We start from the raw sequence: 18,396 nt of genomic DNA on the forward strand, positions 1-18,396 counted from the left end.
TATAAATAAATAAATAAATAAAAGCTCGTTCTCCCAGATTAAAAAAAAAGAAAAAAAAAAAAGAAAAAAAAAAAGAAAAAAAAGTGGGGATTTTCTTCTGAATCTGTGATTAAACAGAACGTTGGAAGTGCTTCCTTTGTGTTGCAATCTGACATCATTGCTTGTTCTGTGATATCCCTATAATCTAAATCCCTTTTGGCAGGCCCAGCACCTTACTGAGCCCACTGACCTACAGTTTTAGCTATTTACCTTCTTTCCTTCTCACTTCCACCGTGACTGTTACACTCTCTCTATACTCCCTCTCCTTCCCAAGCACATCATCAGGTTGAGTTGTGCCCTTTCCCTGCCACCCTCCTTGTGCTGTTCCCTAAAAGAACAGCTTCCAGCTGTACCAGTGTTCAGCCTCGCTTCCTTGCTTCACATTTTATTTAGGGCTACACGCGTGTTTTGCAACCCTTTTGTTGCAATTTCCATGCTGAGTCTAAACATTTTATGCTGCTTCACGAAGGGCCCTGTTGCCTGGCTTCCTCATTCTGTGAAATGCTCTTACAAATTCTGAATGCTCCTGATTATTTATTATCTGCAAAAATATCTGAGTGGGGAGTCAGGCCTCTTTCCTTCTGGTCCAGCACTGAGGCAAGAGAGCATCAAAGAGGGCAAGGGAGTTGTGATGCTCCCTCGGGCTGTCTGCTGCCTCTGGGGTTGGTGGCTCAGTGCAGATTTTGCAGTGCATGCTGTTCCCTGCATTTCATTCCAGTCATCCCTTCCTTAGGTTGCAGATGCCTTATCTCTTTGTCCCTTTTGTGGAAGCTGTTCCACCTCTTTGGGCATCCTTGTCATTCTCCCCTGTGTTCTTGCTGAATATAGGGAATTCAGAGCTATGAGTTATTATTTCAGTCCCACTCTGTGCTTTGTGAAGTGGGGTAAAGTGCCCATTGTTCTCCATGACCCCTTTGTGGCAGCTGGAAAGCAGCAGGAAGGGCAGGGCAGTGCTTGCTCTCAAACACCTAGCTCTGCTTGTCTTCAGACTTCCTGCCTGCACGCTTCCTGCTGTCAGCAGGACAGTTTGCCCTTCAGACAATAAAGCTCTGACCATATGTGGGTAACTGGGAGCACTTCCAGATTCCCAGGTCTGGCTGTGCCCTCTGGCTGCATCCAGCCCCATACTGCGAGGAACACCAGCGCACACACTCTGCTTTCCATGGGATGTAACCGTCAGCACATGAGAGCTGTGCAGGCTCTGCAGCATGCTCCAGGAGGTGAGCATGTGCTGACCCAGTGCTAAACAGTTTTACATCCCTGTGTTTCAGCTGGGAAGAGACCTCTGACCTTAAGAGCAAAGGCATTTGTAAGGCTTCCATTTCTGTCCCACAGTCTCTTGCTGAAACATATTACAGGAGAACTGATGGGCAGGAAAGCCTGTAAGAAACATACCAAGAGCCTTCAGGCCTGTGAATATGTGTGTCAGTAACACTGAATAGAAACTGCTCTTACTTTAGAAAAAGAATAATCAAAGACTGGGGTTTCACATGTCAAACCACAGCAGTCAAACTAAGTTCAATGTACAGCAGTACAGTGCTTCAGCAATTAGAAACTCATACCTCTCATCTAGCCATCATAGAATCAGAATCATTAAGGTCATCTAGTCCAGCTGTCAGCCCATCCCCACCATGTCCACATCTCTCAGAGCCACTTCCACACTGTTCTTGAACACCTCCAGGGACAGTGGCTCCACCACCTCCCTGGGCAGCCAGTTCCAATGCCTCAACTTCTCTTTCTGAGAAGAAATTCTTCCTAATATCCAACCTAAACCTCCCCTGGTGCAATTCATGGCTACTCCCTCTCATCCTGTCACTGTTACCTGGGAGAAAAGGCCAATCACCTCCTTACCACAACCTCCTTTCAGGCAGTTGTAAAGAGTGATAAAGTCTTCTCTAAGCATCCTCTTCTCCAGACTAAGCATCAGAGATGCTTTAAGCTGTTTCACTCAGCAATCAAATGAACTGCTCTTCTCTCTCTTGCAGTCTTCTATATATATTCCTCTCTAATCCACTCCTGCGTATGTGTTCTCTTCTGCAGATAACTTTAAGCTCCCAGATTGTCCACACAGAAGATTGTCCTTCTCTACACTCCAGCAGAGCCTGATTCTTACTTCCCACCATGGTGCCCAGCATTTTCCAGTGAGGCTCCCACGAAGCACCATATCCAAGTGCTATGAAACCTGCTGTATCTGTATCAGGAAAATGGACTACTTCTGCAGAAGCTAACTGCTGGACTACTTGGCAACAAGTTAAAAAGTCACATGCGAATGAGTGACATTAAGAATTTTAGAGCTGCTGCACCTCTGTTTCTCCTTTCTTTTCAAACGTAACGGTCTCAAAAATCTTTGAAGTTGTAGGCCTTCAACATGTAGCACTAACACTTAAATATGATTTAACTAAATAAACTAGTGTAAATCAGTTCTCATAGAGCAGAGCATGGAATTTAAATGGTGTCAGGCTCCTGGGACACTTCACACCCAGGCCTGGAGCAAGTGGCATGGATTCCTCAGCACATTCTCAGAAGCTATGAAGTAAGTCTGCATCTCATGTTTAAGTTGGCTTGCTAGTAGAGGAAGAGGCTCCTAGAAAAAAATTCTATATCATGTATTTGCTGCAAAAAAATATTTATTTCCTATTACTCTGACTTAAAAAAAAAGTCTTCTTGTATAAAGTTTAATATTTATTTACATTCACACAAAGAATCCTTAGCTCCCAAATAGGTTTTGATTTAGAAACAATGGATTTTGTTCTCTGTTGCAGTTCCAGACTTATGCTCCTCTCTTATTACAGTGCAGGTAGAAAATCAGCAACCAGTGCCCTCATGTCCATAGAATGCAGCCTTGGCCTGAAGGGTCACTTCTGCAAGCACAGTACCTTGCACCCAGCCCTGCTCTGGGGCTTGTCAGCGAGGGAAGGACATTAATTCATTAAGGAAAAGCCCAGCTTTGTGTGTTTATGTCCTTCACTGACAGACAGGCTGCAGCACTTCCGATGACAAAGTGTTTTCAGCACTCTTTGGCTTTTCATTACCTAGGCAAGTTCCTTTCTTTTTTCTTTCTTTTTTTTTTTTCCATTAGCAGTACTTGTGGATGTTTTATTTCATTTTCTCTACTGTTGAGCAGGTGGGCAGATGCTGGGACACCTCTCTGTTGGGCACACCCGTGTCATCATCAGCTGGAAGTGGTGGTTTTTGCAGTGGTTGCTGTTTCTTTTGCTGCTTTTTCCGTTCCACCGCTGCACGCAAGGCCTGGAGAATCAGGTCTTTATTATTCTGGACGTTGTAGTAGCTTAGGTTCACCAGTTTGTCAAAATCTTTTTCTGAATAACTCAGGTTGTTTATGTAGTATGGACCACAGCTATTGGTAACATCAACATCACCATCTGCCATCTCTGAGGGACTACGTCTCACCCCTAAGGGACAAACAGTGACTTGGTTAATCAGTAGAACAGCCATTAGGGTCAGGCACCTCTCAGGCATGCACACATAGTTGATTACAACCCAAAGATTTCCCTTCAGAGGTGTTTTGTTGCTGGGATATTTTACTGCTGGGGCAAGGTGGCAGCCAGGCCACCAGGCCACACATGGTGCTGATGCTCCCCAGTCCTCACTTTGCTGCTGTGTCCTGGACATTGCAGTACCTTCTATTTCCAGCTAAGGCAGCAATTGAATCATGTTTACTCTTTCCCTCTTTCTTCCCTGTCCCCCAAAGCAGGTAACCACAGCCAGGGCTTCACTACAGCAGTTTCTTTCCAGGCAGTAAGCTTTTGATGCCATTGCCAGTCTCTGTTCCTTCTAACCCTCCATATGTTATTATCCCTCACTGCTATACCTCCAGAATAGACTGCTGAAAATCCAGACATCTCAGTAGTTGATTCGAGCTTTCCAGATGCGGAGCTGCCTTTTCAGCAACCTCAGCTCTCCCTTGGCTCTGCATAATCTGCTCAGCAACTCTTGTTGCATGCTGGGAAGAATTTTTAAAAGATACAGAAAACAGATCTCAAAAGTGACATTCTCTTGTCTAAACTCAGAGACTTCACAGAGTCATGATTGGAACACAGCCCAGCAGTAAATGGCATAAATATTTTCTGCAATTTCTTCAAGCTACCTGCTGCTATAAAAACTACAAGCTTTACGTAATGTCAGTTGCTCTGCTGGACTTAATGTTTCCTGAGATTTGGCTGAGATGCTGACAACCTTTCAAGCCCAATTCATCATCCCAGCATAATCAGCATATACATCACAGACCCAAGGAAAATAACCAGGCAAGCAGTCCCACAGGTGTAGTCTCTGGAAATATTAGATTCATCATATATGATGATCTGAAGACAAATTCTATTAACTTATTTAATTCATTTAACAACAGAAAGCTATTTAGAACTTGATTTGCCGGCTATCAGAGAGCAGACATTTATAGGAACCTCCACAGTGTGTTGTTGGTACTTGGGAAAAAAACACCCAAGGCTTATCCTGGAATCACAAATCGCAACAAATTCATGGGTACCAAAAGTGCACATCACTTATTTTTTTTTCTGCCTTCATATGTCACCTGTGACTCAGACGAAAAGCTGATCTCAGTTGGACCTGACCATTGATTCCCTATGCTCACACCAAGAGGGTTTCTGATTTAACTGCTGTTTTAGCACTGCTCAATTCCTGGGCTCCAGCTTATGCCTTTGACTGCTAATGAACTGCTGAGGGTCCTCACCCTGGGCAAGAGACCTGAAGGAGGGGAGACACTGTAGTATGCCAGCGTCCTATCCTGGTATGGGGACTCACCCATGTTTTCTTCCTTCCACGTCATTCCCACATATCACCCAATTTTCTAACAAATAGCTGCCATGAGGGAAAGAGAGCAGTGACAATCCAGAAATGGGCAGTAGTGCTGATCAGGCTTGAAATTCCCTTTGCTATACAACCTGGTGGATGAGCTTGATATAGAATAGCCACCCGTTTACATAAAGGAATTGGTACTTCAGATGCTGTATGGTCTGGATTTGGGCAAGGGCACAGTACTGAAGCACTATAAGCCTAGAGAGCTTGTGGATGCCCCATCCCAAGGGGCATTCAAGGCGAGGTTGGATGGGCAGCCTGGTCTAATGGTTGGTGACCCTGCCCACGGCAGGGGGGTTGAAACTAGATGATCATTATGGTCCTTTTCAACCCAGGCCATTCTATGATTCAATGATTCTAAGCTTCTGCCTGCCCACTGCTAGCAGAGAGCATTCCTATGTCTATGCATTCCCAGCCTCCCAAGGATTGCAAAGGTCTTTTCTGCTGCCTTGGAGACTGGGTCCAGCTGCAAGGCAGCAGACTTTTTATGGCTTACTTAAAAAATAATGAAAAGGAAAAAAGGGGCAGTAGTTACTGGATGTTTTGTTATTATATTTCATATACTATATACCACCTCAGGACTTCTGGTTTTTCAATACACTGTGGGGCTTTGAAGTGATTAAAAAGTGATCTCATAGCATAAGGTAGGGATTCTAGTTAGAATCAGAAGCAGTAACCAAGACTTTTGACACTATCGGGGGTAAAATAGAGCTCTGTCAAGATTCATCTGTTTTGAAATGACTGGCAATGTTGCTATTTAAATTCTTTAAAAGTTTCTAAAGTACGCAGAAACTGACTGTGTGCCTCAGCTATAATTTTCATCGCTTCACCGGTTCACACTTTTGTTTTCAAAGTTATCTGTATTAACTGCAAGCCTGGAAATGATTTTAAACAACGAAATCCTTCAGATTCCCAAGGGTATTCCAGAAGAGGCAAGGAGGAGAGGTATGAGAGGAAATAGCCCTGCTAATTTCTGCCATTGCAGATAAACAGAATACACTTTCCGTTGTTTAATTCCAGAACCTACCTATGAAAAGCCAAAATAAATAAACAAATTTTGAAGAAAGGCATTTTTGTTCAAGGCTGATCTCAGCTGCTGCTCTATTTTTGAGGAAAACTTGTATATTTTCATCTCTTTGGTACGGTTCAGATATAAGAAGAGGGAATTTGAGCCTACAAATGTTTATAGGGTGGTCTGAGTAACAGATATTGTACAGTAGAAAAGACAAAGTAAAAGGCTGCTGCCTCTGACGGTGTGGTTGGTGACTATAAACTTACCAGGTGCTTTGTATTCCCTGAAGGTGTCATTTACCAGAGGGAAGAATATCACAATAGGGGTTTCTGGGCTTTCCTTTTCACCAACAATGTAACATTCCTTCAGATGTGGTGTTTCCTGATCATCTGGCACCTCCTTAGGGAAAGGAATTCCTTGTTTTGCAAAGTACTCAGAGGCTTCTTTCAGAGGCTAGTTTGCCATCATATGAAATGAAAATGAAATAAAGCATCAGAACATAGCAGCGATATTTTAAATTTGAGCAAACTCCAGTTTTACCAGGAAGGCTTGTGGGGTCAGGGCCAAGTTCTGACAGATTATGGCATGTACCCAATTGTGTACATAAAGTAGGTAGCCAGTGGAGCTCAGCTCTGGAAGGCCAGGTAGCAGGTGGTCTGAATCACACCTGGCTGTTCAGTCGTTGCGTTACGGAGTCACAATTAAATTTTTAAACATTTTCAGCTGTGTGGGTTCTACATCTAACTGCCTTCAGATCAAATGAAACACATTCACACATAAAATGGGCAGGATCTGTTTACTAAATGCATATTTTACTGATAACAACATAGTGCTCAATGAATGCATGTGACCCCGGTAAACTGTTAGCTTCTTATTGCTCCCTAAATGTTGAAAAAAAGATGTTCTATGAGTAGAGGATTGGCCATTCTGGAAAGTGAATGATGAAGCAGAGAGGTCATTATAGAGGAATGTATAACACTCACCCTGGTCTGGGAACCTGAACTGTAGTTGAAATGCAAAATGACATCCACTTTCCTTTCTGGTCTCATGAGTGGTGGGTAACTAGTAGCAAAGACAAATGCAGTGTCGATCAAGATGAGGTAGTCTGCTGCTCCTGTCAGGTGGTTGGGCTGCAAGTCAAGCTCACAGTCTAGAAAAGAAGGATTTGTTTTTCAGAGGAGGTGCTCAGTACAAGAGATGCACTGGTATTTTGAGGAAAGTCAATCATTTAAAAAAAAAAAAAAAAAAAGAGAGAGAATTCAGCCTTTTGGGTAGTTTCAGGCCTACCTGTGTTGTTGATAGCCACAGCTTAGTCATTTCTGGGCTCCTCTTTCCACTATTTACTTTGCAGTTTCTTTTCCTTTCCTCTGAGATGTTAACTTAAGGTTCAGGAAAATAGTGTTAACTCCATCCCCTGGTTTTGTTTGCAACTCTGATCAGGCCAATTTTTTTTTAATAGGGGAAAAATTAAAATTGCACCTCACTATCTCAATAGAATAAAGATTGAATGTGCTTAGTGCTGGGCATGCCGTGAGAACAGGCACAAAGATATTAAAGTAGACAGCCATAGCTCTTTGCAGAACATGGAAGATTTGATACCAACTGAGTACAAGCTCCCAGTTGGTGCAAGAAGGAACACTGTTATGAACGTCCTATCTTTATTACAAGTGAGAAGGTAAGATGAAACAGGGCTCCAACCTACACTTCTTGAGTACTATCCAAGCAAGAGACACCATATGATGGCATGAATCCCCCGCCACAACAGTGTGGACTGGCTGGCACATCAGCAAGTGTACACCAATTGATTACTTGCTAGGCTTTGGAAATTTCTTAGGAACTTACTTTTGAAGCTTCTCCTACTGAGTAATTCTACCTCTTGGCAACAGTTTCAAATATTATCAGAGAATGGGAACAGAACTAAAAGGCAGTCAGCTTGAAAACCATTCAGCATTGCATACTTTTTAAAAGGATGGTTTAAAATATTCATAAAAGTGGGATGCTATTACCATACCTTTCCATTTAGAAAATTCGCTCTCTAAGTAGTTGTTGTTCATCTGGAGGCCTTTTAGGAAGTTAGGGATTTCTGAAGCTGCTGGACGTAACGTGACAACATCTCGGAAGATGTCTGAAAAGCTGTCGGTGGGACAAACCACTCGAGTTTCCAGCTCATTCGGTCTTTTAGGGAACAGGGTTTCATCATCTGTAAAGAAAAGGTTAACAGTTCTTTTATGTGGTAGCACTGCTGAGGTCAATCTACACAGTCATAATTTGTTTTAACATGTTTGACTTCTTGCTCTTTCTTACCACAAATCTCAGTTTTCATTGAAGCTTTGAAAAATTTGTTTCTTCTCAGCTTATAGTAGTAAAAGCCTGGCTTCTACTGTACTTCACTATATATGAATCCATCTCTTCTACTAAGTATTCTTTCGTTTTTCTTTGATTTTACCTACTACAATGTCCTGCACCTGCCCTGTCTTCCTTTGCTACTTCACATTACGATCTCACCACTATGGGGGAAAAAAAAAAAAAAAAAAAAAAAGGGCAGGGGGGAATATAAAATTGTTCCTTACTAGCAAACTCCTTATTTAGACAATCAGAAACTAACCCCCTACAAACACAAGAAAATACATCCTTTTTGCTACATTTCCCTTCATTTTTCAGTTTGTAGTATGTCTACATTGTATGTTTCCTCTTGAAATCCCATCCCATGGGTGTTAACTTGTTGGTGGGTATTGCAAATCTCATCCTTATGATTAATTTGGAAGGACCTGCAATAGTACTTGATTTTGTGTTTTGTGGGATCCATAGAGGCAAAGATCATGCTTTCTTGTTTTTTCAGTGGAGGTTCATCCACAGTCAATGTTCCAAGAGAAGAATTGGAAGCGTGTGGATAATGGGGGAGGTCTCCAGTCACTCCTACTATACAGGAACATTTTTCTCCAGTTTTACCCTTGTGCTCTGAATCTGGCCAATATGAGGGCCATACTCTTTTTTTTTTTCTTTTTTCTTTTTCCTGTGACAAATCTTGTGGATTCTTTTCCTCATTGACTACAATGATCGACATATTGTAATACCTAGCATGAATTTTCTCCTAGTTTCCATGTTGATTACAGAATGTCCTGAAGAAGAAATTCCAAAATTGCTTTGAAAAAAGGTGTGAGAAAAAAAAAAAAGAAAGAAAAAAAAATGGTATAAAAATAACTCACCTATGTCAGTAATTTTGTCTCGGGTCCACTTGTGCCAGAAGTCTTCGGAATGAACAGATATGTACCAAGCATCCAAAAGATTCAGGGAAAATACACTGCTCCAGATCCCTGTGGCATAGGATATATTTGGCAGAAAGGAAACCAGTAAAGACCTGGAAGCATTTTCATTCACAATGACCTTCATTATTTCCTTCATTCTCCAGCAAACTTTATTCATTACATTACTTTTGTGGGTAAATAAAAGGGACCATCTTTATGAATCAGTATATGAATCCACAATGTATGTAAAGAATTTGATTTATCAGTATGTATGAACAGAGCTGGCAGTATTTAGCAGATCTATCTGCTAAAATATACATTTTTGTAATGTTGCAAATAGCATCTTGTCAAGTAAATGTAGCGTTTTCCAGCTGCCTTCAACATTTCCTGCTTTCAAGTTCCCAGTATTTGTAGTTCTAAAGGCTTTATTTATTGGTGCATAGCCCTGTTACAGGTACAATACTGTCAGACAGGACTGCCAGGAAATATTTAAGAGTCAGAATGAGAAGGCTGATTTACAGCTTTTGGAAGTAGGAATTGTAAGAGCATAAATCTTTTTTATTTGTCTTCTGGGTATATCTGAACTATATTTTTCAGGTCTTCTATCTATCAATATATGTTAAATGGTTAAAAAAAAAAAAAGAATAAATCAAAGAGTGAACATAATGGCAACCCAGACTGCCACCCATCTGCAATCTTTCAGGGTAAGAAAACACCACTCCCTGTTGTGGTTGCATATACTGTATTTGCAGCAGTGCCTTGCTATACCCTCCAAACTGTGGAACTAAACCTGGCATTTTTGGGAGAAACAGAGTGAAGGATGGAAAGAGCTGTACCCAGGCAGCTTAGCCATGGCCTTGACCCTTTGTGCAGAAAAGATTCTGCTGTGCAGGAAGAAGCTACAGGACCTGCACAGTCAGTCCCTACTCTGTTTAGGGGCTGAGGTGCCAGGCAGTTTGCTTCATTCACAGAAAACCTTTGGAATAACTGTCACTGAAGTAAGTAATGCTGAATGAGGGGATGCTGGGTCAGTGGCTGGAAACAGAGACAGAAATGTCCCAGCATTGCTCCGAAGAAGTGGAGAATGCCAAGGAAAGAGGTGTAGGATAGGTGCTGGTGACCTGCTGACATTTCTGGCCATGGAAGAGAAGATGCAGGCACTCTGTTGAGTATCTGCAGGAAAGGGGAGGTTCTGACATCAAACTGCTTCCTTGTGCCTCCTCATGACCTACAGTGAAATCTCCACACAGGCAAAAAATCTTAACTTCTCCAAACACCCCTGAAACTTCCTTTGTGCAATTGCTGGAAGTTGGAAGAACAATGAGGCAAGAGATTGCTTTCGCAAAGGGAAAAAAGCATTTCTTAGTGATTTGATTGTTCTTGTGCAAGATGGGGAGGAAAAAAAAAAAACCAAAAAACTACTAAGAACTGTTTACAATCCAAAATGGAAGTGTCCTGGATGACTGATCAGTTTTTGCTGCAGCAGTAACATTTTAGAGAAAAGGCTTTACTGCAGAGTCCTGGGCTAAAAAGGGATTGCTAATTTAAATTACCTATGATATTACACAAGTTCTGTAGCTGGCAGAGGTATGTAAATAATACAAAGACCTCGTGTCAGTAAGCATAAGCATATATAAAGTCAAATCAATCTGTTCTATTGAATAATGTTTCAGAGAAAATAAAGAGTCCTCCAGATGGTGATCTGTTATGAATCCTTATGTTTTAACAAATTCTTCTGGTAGGTAAAAATGTGATAACTGACTCATTTCAGAAGAGGGGTTTGCCCAGGATGGATTATATAACATTACATTTATCCAGGTCAACAAGTTACCTTCCAAAAAGCAAATTCTGGATTCTGGGATTTTCTTCATCAGACGACCCATGAAGAACTCACTGCCAAAATCTTCTGCACGAATATAAGCACCATATTTCAGGAATCCTACCTCATAAGGAGTGAATTCCACCCATTCTGAAAAGAAGAGCACACAACAGATTGATTACAGCAGCAGAGGCTCAAATTAGTTGAATAGAACATACGATATTAGCTGATTTAAGGCAGTCTGGTTCTGAGCTAACATAGTTACAGCAGACAGCTATTTTATTCACTTTGTATTTCACAGTGTGGAACATAAATTATGAGTGAATTGCCTCCTTACATCTAAATGTGTCTGCAAACTTCAGGTTTTATGGCACTTTCTACTGACATGCTGAGCAGGTAATTTCAGGATAATGTTCTCTATCATCCATATACTGAGGACTTCAAAGATTTAACTATTAGAAATCTACTTCTAGGTGAATTGGCCCCTAAGGGGATTTGTGCACTTAATTGATTTATCTAATTGAACCTAAATGGACCCCTTTATGGGATTAAAAGTTAAATGCAGTTCAGAAGTATGCTTACCTCTAAAATCCTGGTCACTGATTTTATCCTTCACATTGAGGGAGAGGTAGATGGGCAGGGGATTCTGACCACGGTTTAGTGCCTGCTGCTGATCTGTGAGCTTCTGGGTGTCCTCCTGTTTTGAAGAAAAAGTACCTGAGGACAGGCAGATGACACAAAGAGCCTCTCACTTCACCTAAACCTGGGCTCTGACAACAAAGAGTGTATCAGACTAACTAGGATGTTCCCCACTGGTTTAATATAGGGAGATGCTCTGATCCCTCTCTCCGACCCTCCTCCATCTCAGCACTACAGCACACAAACAGTCCTCATGATATGGACTGTCTATGTATATGGTCTAAGTTCACATGATGAAAAAAAATCTGAGATTTTAGAGGTTATTCACATTATCTTAAAAGAAAAAAAAAAAGTCCGGAAATATTTGAAAAACACTCCTGGCATGAAATATTTCATTCAGGAAGACTAATCTCCGTCTTTAGCATCTCAGAAGATCCTTTCTTCTTCAAGTCTATGCCAAAGCCCAGACAGAGTTAATAGTCAGCGTGGCTCATCCCTTTATGCTTCTGAGCATCTGACATGGTTAAGAAAAATAGAGGATGGTTTGGGAGTGGTGCCAAGGCTTGAGAGGGAGTTGTGCTTTTTCTTTGACTTCTCACGGTGTAGCTCTTTTTGGAAAGAACAGTAGGATTTTCACTTTAATATTTACACATTAATTCAGTTGTTAATTAATAAGTTGTTCATACTAGAAGTTTTCTATTATTTATTTTTATTCCCACCCTATCTGTTCCAGGTGTGATGTTAATGTCTGCATAATACAATCAGCAAACACATGAAAATGATACTGACAAGGCATATTGTTGAGGCATTTATCTGAAAATTAACCAACCTTCTGCCACTTGAGAAAAGTGTGGTCAGACAATGGAACAGGTTCCCTAAGGGGGGCTGTGGAGTCTCCACCTACTCAGGTATTCAGAACTTGACACAATCCTGGGCAACCTGCTCCATAGCTGTGCAGGTAGAGTTGTTGGACCACAGGTAACCTCCAACCTCAGCCACTCTGATTTACTTCTGCCCTCACTACTGTATCTATTAAATATGCAAATCTGAAAAGTCCTTCTGTTATACCTTGTCACGGAACATAGATTCAATGATGAGTCCCCACAGATCTGTGAAACTTATCTGATGTCCTTCCTGTTTCCTTTGGCATAACTCTTTCAAGTAGTATTTCAGACGGTCTGGAGCAAAACAAGCCAAGAACTTATTTTTAAGCACGTGCCTTCGGATATCATTGAGTGTTTTCTTAAGATTCTTCTGCGACCAGTCAGGATCTTCATACAAGTTTGCCATGGTCCTAAAGAAGAAAGAAACAAGGAAAAGTGTGAAATCTCAAGCTGAGCTTTAGGAAATTGTGGAGGTTTTTGTATGATGTCTTGATTTTCATAACAAAACACACATGTATGCAGTATCACCCACATCTTTAAGCAGGACTGCCTTAGCTCCAGATGCTAACAAATACCTACTGAAGGATATGAGAAAAAGCCACAGCAGAAAAGGAAAGCCTTTTCTTAATAGCACTGGCCAAAAATGCTATGAACAATGATGACTTCTGGTGTTGCAGCTAGTAACCACTAGATATTCAAATGAGGCTCCAACTAGCAGCTCACCACTGTAACTCTTTGAGTCACTCACAGAAATCATTTATGGTAAGCTCTAATGAAAACTTTGTTTATCTTGGCCTTACCACGTTGTGCCAGACAGACCGGTGACGTAGGAAACACAGTCCAAGACATTCAGTTCCTGCACGCTCAGAAGGTGAGCGTACATGGCTGTGAGAGCTCTGGTTCCACCACCCGTGGTCATGATTGCCACCACAGGTACCTGTTCAATCCCAAAATATGTGCATTTAATAACATAGCATGGGAGGGGAGGGAGAGATGTCATTGATTAGAAAAGAGAGTGTTACAACACTGCTAAAGTAATAAAGCTGCTGCATACCAGTGGTCTGCAAGGACAAGAAAGACCTGAATTTGTAATAGGGCACAGAAGGAATAAGAGACTCTCAGAAAGATTATGGAGTTTCTCTCCTAGAGATCTTCAAAAGCCAAACAAACGTAGCCCTGGGAAACCTAATTCTGGGTGTTCCTGCTTGAGCAGGGATTGGATCAGTTGGCTCCAAAAGTCCCTTCCAACCCCAATCAATCTGTGATTTTGTTTTTTCTGCCAAGAACTCGTGCAATTGGACATGAGATCCACTATCTCAAACATCAAAATTTCAGCGTGCTATTGCAAAACCAAAAACCATGATTGAGCCTGAAAAGGTACCTCCTGCCAGCTGAACCAGATTTTTAACAGATGCAATAGAGCAGCAAACATGTGTGTTGTCTCACTGTTTCTTTGTGAGTAACAATAATCTGTTATTCATGTTAAGCATGATAAAGCTGATCCCTACCATTGCATAGGTATTTCATGATAATACCAGATGTGTCATAACTGATGAGTTTAAGAAAGCACTGACCAATTCAGACCAAGTGAGACCAGAAGGTAATGACCCCATTCCCTTTTACAATTCTAGAGGGAAAGAGGAGCCACGTGCACTCAACCTACTTCATACGTAAGCACAATACTTGGTATGTATTGCACTGTGAATACTTTACTTACTCTACCCTGATCTAGCTGTAGACGTCCCTGTTCACTGCAGGATAATTGAATTAGGTGACTTTTAAGGGACCCTTCTAACTCAAATAATTCTATGAGGTTTTTATTAATCTTCCCTTTGAGTACTCATTTCTTCTGTAGAATAACAAATGTAGCTATAGCAAGCACTATACCTCCTGATTTCCTGGAAATAAGAAAAAATGAATACAAATGCTATATTTTGACATCCAGCTGCAAAGAAAGCAAAGAATAATTATGTCTCAGCTACCTCATCATCCTCCAAGTCCTCCTCCAACTGAAGAATGTCCTTCAGAGCAGCCGCAACAACCTTCTTCCTTTTGCAAATGAAATCCCGTTCCTGAGCACACAAGTCAAAGCCCAGGCGTACATCAAGGTCTTCGTGGCTGGAACACAGCATCAAGTATCTTACATCATGCTTACAGCAACATTCAGTGATTATACTGCTTTTACTTCATAAATAGACACATCTTGACCACTGTGCACACAAAGCAGAACAGGAAAAGATGAAATGCTCAGGTTTGTTCCTATAGAAGAACATCACATCTTTGTTTGGACTAAGGGTTTTGGCTTTTTTTCCTCTTTTTTGCCCACTCCTCACTGAAGATGCCTGAAATTAGAAATAACTGCAAGTAACACAACAGCTCCCTTTCAGACATGAAGCCAAATGCCTGCAGAGGGCAGGGTTTTGAAGATGGCTTTTAAATGCACCTTCAAAAGTTGTGCAAACATCCACAGGTGACCTCACATCACGAACAGAAGGTATGGTGCAAATATTTGCCATTGTTGGCTTTGTAGGGAAGCTCCTACAAAATGTCACAGATATATCCTCCAAAACTTACAAAGGCCTTAACCATAACCAACGTGATTCCCTGGTTTAAAAATAAGTTAATGTGAATTTATTTCTTTGTTTAGCTGATTAAAATCTATGCAGGTACCTGTATTACCTCAGTTTTTTTTTTTCATATTCTAGAGTCACCAGGTACTCTGGCTTTGGCCTTCCTGTTCCCTTGTCTGTGCTTAGGGAAACAGAATTGGTTTCGTTCAGTGAGTTTTGAAATGCAGCTTTTGTTGAAAATCTACCTTTGTAATAATTCCTAGAGGTTTCTGTGAGTGCTCACATTGGCCTTTTGGTGAGTAATACTGATCACAGTAAAATATCAACAAAAAAATGTTATGTGTTCTGAATAAAAACCTCTTAACTCATTGTATAGTTCTGTTACATAAAATCACAATCTCTGAAACTCCGTATTGTTCCAGGCCCATTTTATTTCATTGCCTGAAAAGAGGACAAATCGGTACTTAAAACACAGACAGTATCAAATGGATTGGAACTTGAGTGACAATTACCCAAAAGCAAAGGGACGTGGTTTAGTGGTGGACAGTAGTGATCTATCTAGATGATCTTATAGGTCTTTTTCAACCTAAAAGATCCTATAACTATTAAGACAAATAAGATCTCTTACCATTTTTTTGTCTTTAAGAGCAAACCAAATTTTCTGCACTGAAAATAAAAAAGGTAAGATAATGAATACAGATATTTTAAGACAGTCTGATTTCCTCACTTTCAAAGGGGCATAGTACTTTTGGGTCATCAATACATCTACAGAGCTCTGAACTTTGTTAAACTAAGAGTGGGAGATAGACTGTTCCCTCAGTGTTTTGTTATTACGTTGTTATTACAGAGACGTATGCTGATTTAACAAGTTAAGGTTTCAACACTATCATCTATAGCCTTTATCTTCCTCCTGTTAAGAAGTTCAGATTAGATTGCTCACACACTGCTTAGCTACACAAACAAGAGAAGAGCTGCAGTAGTTCACACCCCTGGAAGGCTCCACCAGGAAACACTATTCTAGAACAAACTGCAGTATTTCATGCAACAACATGAGATGCAAGAGGAAGCCAAAGAGGCTGAACTCCACATGCACGTGTGCATGCAGCTCAGTTTGCCTCCTAGGGGACTGAGCCTCACCCCTTTGCCCTAGTAGCATCCAGTGACTTCCAGCTTGGTAAAGGACATGACCACATAAGGAGTCATAATGAGCAGCAGCTCAGACATTTTCTTCTTTCTCCTTCTCCCATAAATTTCCCATTTATTTTGCTCCAGTCAATTCATTTTATTATGTGTCACATTAGATGCAAGGGGGTTTAGAAAACAATCAGTTCTGTATGAAGACAGAGGGACTTTAATGTCTGCATCTTTGGAACCAGTAGGAATTTTTGAAAGTTTGCAAAGGATTCTCAACGGTCGGCAGATGCTTACCTTGCTGACTGCTTCCTGCTCAGAAGGGAGTGACTTCAGAGGTAAAGTCAGGGGGATGCTTCTGCTCCTCCTTTCTCTGCATGCCACACAAGCACACTGAAAAGAAGCATGGAGGTCCTTTTGGTTAAGACAGAAATGTTCTTCTCTTGCTGCCTATTCACATATAAAGGTCAGTTCACAGATCTGCTTGACATGTTGACTACCATGTTCAGGGGTAACGTACAAAGCTGGGAATCCTCCTCTTCTTTGTGAGTGCAACATCCAATGAGGGTTGCTTGTATTTGGCATAGTGGAAGAGAGTGGGATCTGGGAGAGGGGAACGGGAGCCAGAGCCCAGTGAAACTCTCTGCATTTCTTCAAATGATCCTCTCACTGTAAACGTTAGCTCATTCTCTAAAACAATGACATAAAACGCACAGAGTAGTTACTTTTAATTGCAAGTAAAGGGAAAAGGGGGAAAGGAAGCAAAAGGTAAATTCAAACAATCCCCTTCTCCTCTCCCTGTGTACCTGGAAAGCTGACATCTGAAAGTGATCCAAGCCCACACACTACAGGTTGTTGTGTCGTTATAATAGACTGAATAAAAAGGCAGCTGTGCGTGTGATGTGAATGCCAGCAATTTTTAGACAGCTGCATTTCTCTTGCAGCTCCATGACCACATTAAGTGCCACCAGGTACCTCATGCTATAAGGTGTTTTCATATCTGGCCAAACAATGAACAACAAAAAGTTCTCAGTCCCCTAAAATAAGATCTGACTCTGCAGTAGTTGGCCATATTTATCTGAAGAGTTCAGCTAATCCTGCTGGAGTGTATTATGCATGTTCTGAGGTTGCGTACCAGATGCAGCCCCTCAGGGGAGGTGGGCAGAGGAACTCCTAGATTCTGGTTCTTGACCGGGGTCAGGCGTGAGCCAGCTGCTGAGCGGCTAACCCCTGCAAAAAATGAGGTGTTTCTGTGCGTGTGCACAAGTCAATCTGTCACAGATCCTGAGGAAATTTAAGGCCAGGGACTATCATGCTGAAGGAGGTACGATTCTTCAGGAGTTAGCAGTAGTACAGCAGGGGTTTTTAGGATCTCAGCTTGGGGTTTAGATACTTCCCATGCGGGCACCTTATGTCATTTCTCATCTGGCACAAGGCTCTCTGTGCAGTCAGAACTTTGAACCTGCACCCGCTGCAGAACAAGCAGCATTCTCTATTGGAAAGATTTTACAAATTGCCTTAGATGTGGTCAGTTAAAGCATTAGTATTCAGCTGGTGCAATTTCTAGGCATTGTTAGAGAGGGTAAAATCACTAATACTCAATTAAAGAACTAGGAAGCTTACCTGCAAACTGTTTTTTTTTCACCCTGCTGTCAAACTCAATTTCCAAGCAGGCCAGCTCACGGCACTGTAACAGACATGACCAGGACAGGGAATTAGGTTACTGATCCAGCCATCTCAACACCAGGTGTTGAAAGGATCATTGCTTGAATGTGTGGGCTAAATGTGCGGACAGGTTCTGCTAGACCCAGTGAAAGAGAATTAACTATCACTATCATATGGTAAGATGGTGCTATGCTACCATGCTATGCTGGTGAGCTGTAATATTTTATGGATGCAGAAAAAACAAAAGAAAATGATAGCAGTCTGAAGGCTCCTCTAGAACTGTGTTGGTCTCCACTAAGGAGAAAACAAAGCTTCTAACAGAAGTGTAACCAGAGAATGAAGACTTACAGTGTTTCTCTCAGTACTGTCAAAGTCAGCTAAGGGAAGGAAAGAACAAGGAAGGAAAGAAGGCAAGAAAACAAAACAAATAATGTTTTATGTTTTACCACTACTGCCCCATTTGTGGTGATGGTTTCAGGATGATCCTGGCTAGAAAACAAAAATAACATGTATTTTAGAAATCATATCATCTGAATTTTTTTAAAAACAAGATGTATTT

At 41.3% G+C, this 18,396-nt stretch overlaps 1 protein-coding gene across 4 annotated transcripts in view; it reads right to left on the bottom strand.

Moving 5' to 3' along the window:
• Positions 1-3,084: 3,084 nt before the first annotated feature.
• Positions 3,085-18,396, bottom strand: part of LOC116229214 (cytosolic phospholipase A2 epsilon-like) — a 40,166-nt gene continuing 24,854 nt past the window's right edge. For all 4 annotated transcript variants that reach the window (XM_090141013.1, XM_090141010.1, XM_090141012.1 and 1 more), the window contains 15 exons: positions 18,284-18,326; positions 17,796-17,859; positions 16,693-16,862; positions 16,470-16,565; positions 15,670-15,707; positions 14,454-14,589; positions 13,272-13,408; positions 12,656-12,881; positions 11,531-11,645; positions 10,961-11,098; positions 9,091-9,198; positions 7,896-8,084; positions 6,868-7,034; positions 6,151-6,337; positions 3,085-3,452 (listed from right to left, as the gene is read on the bottom strand). In XM_090141013.1, coding sequence (XP_089997139.1) covers positions 3,136-3,452; positions 6,151-6,337; positions 6,868-7,034; positions 7,896-8,084; positions 9,091-9,198; positions 10,961-11,098; positions 11,531-11,645; positions 12,656-12,881; positions 13,272-13,408; positions 14,454-14,589; positions 15,670-15,707; positions 16,470-16,565; positions 16,693-16,862; positions 17,796-17,859; positions 18,284-18,326 — 2,131 coding nt within the window. In that variant the 3' untranslated portion in view covers positions 3,085-3,135. The remainder of the gene's footprint in view (positions 3,453-6,150; positions 6,338-6,867; positions 7,035-7,895; positions 8,085-9,090; positions 9,199-10,960; positions 11,099-11,530; positions 11,646-12,655; positions 12,882-13,271; positions 13,409-14,453; positions 14,590-15,669; positions 15,708-16,469; positions 16,566-16,692; positions 16,863-17,795; positions 17,860-18,283; positions 18,327-18,396) is intronic.

This window comes from Phasianus colchicus, chromosome 5 (genome assembly GCF_987193195.1).
Source record: "Phasianus colchicus chromosome 5, bPhaCol1.hap1.1, whole genome shotgun sequence".
Lineage (NCBI taxonomy): Eukaryota > Metazoa > Chordata > Aves > Galliformes > Phasianidae > Phasianus > Phasianus colchicus.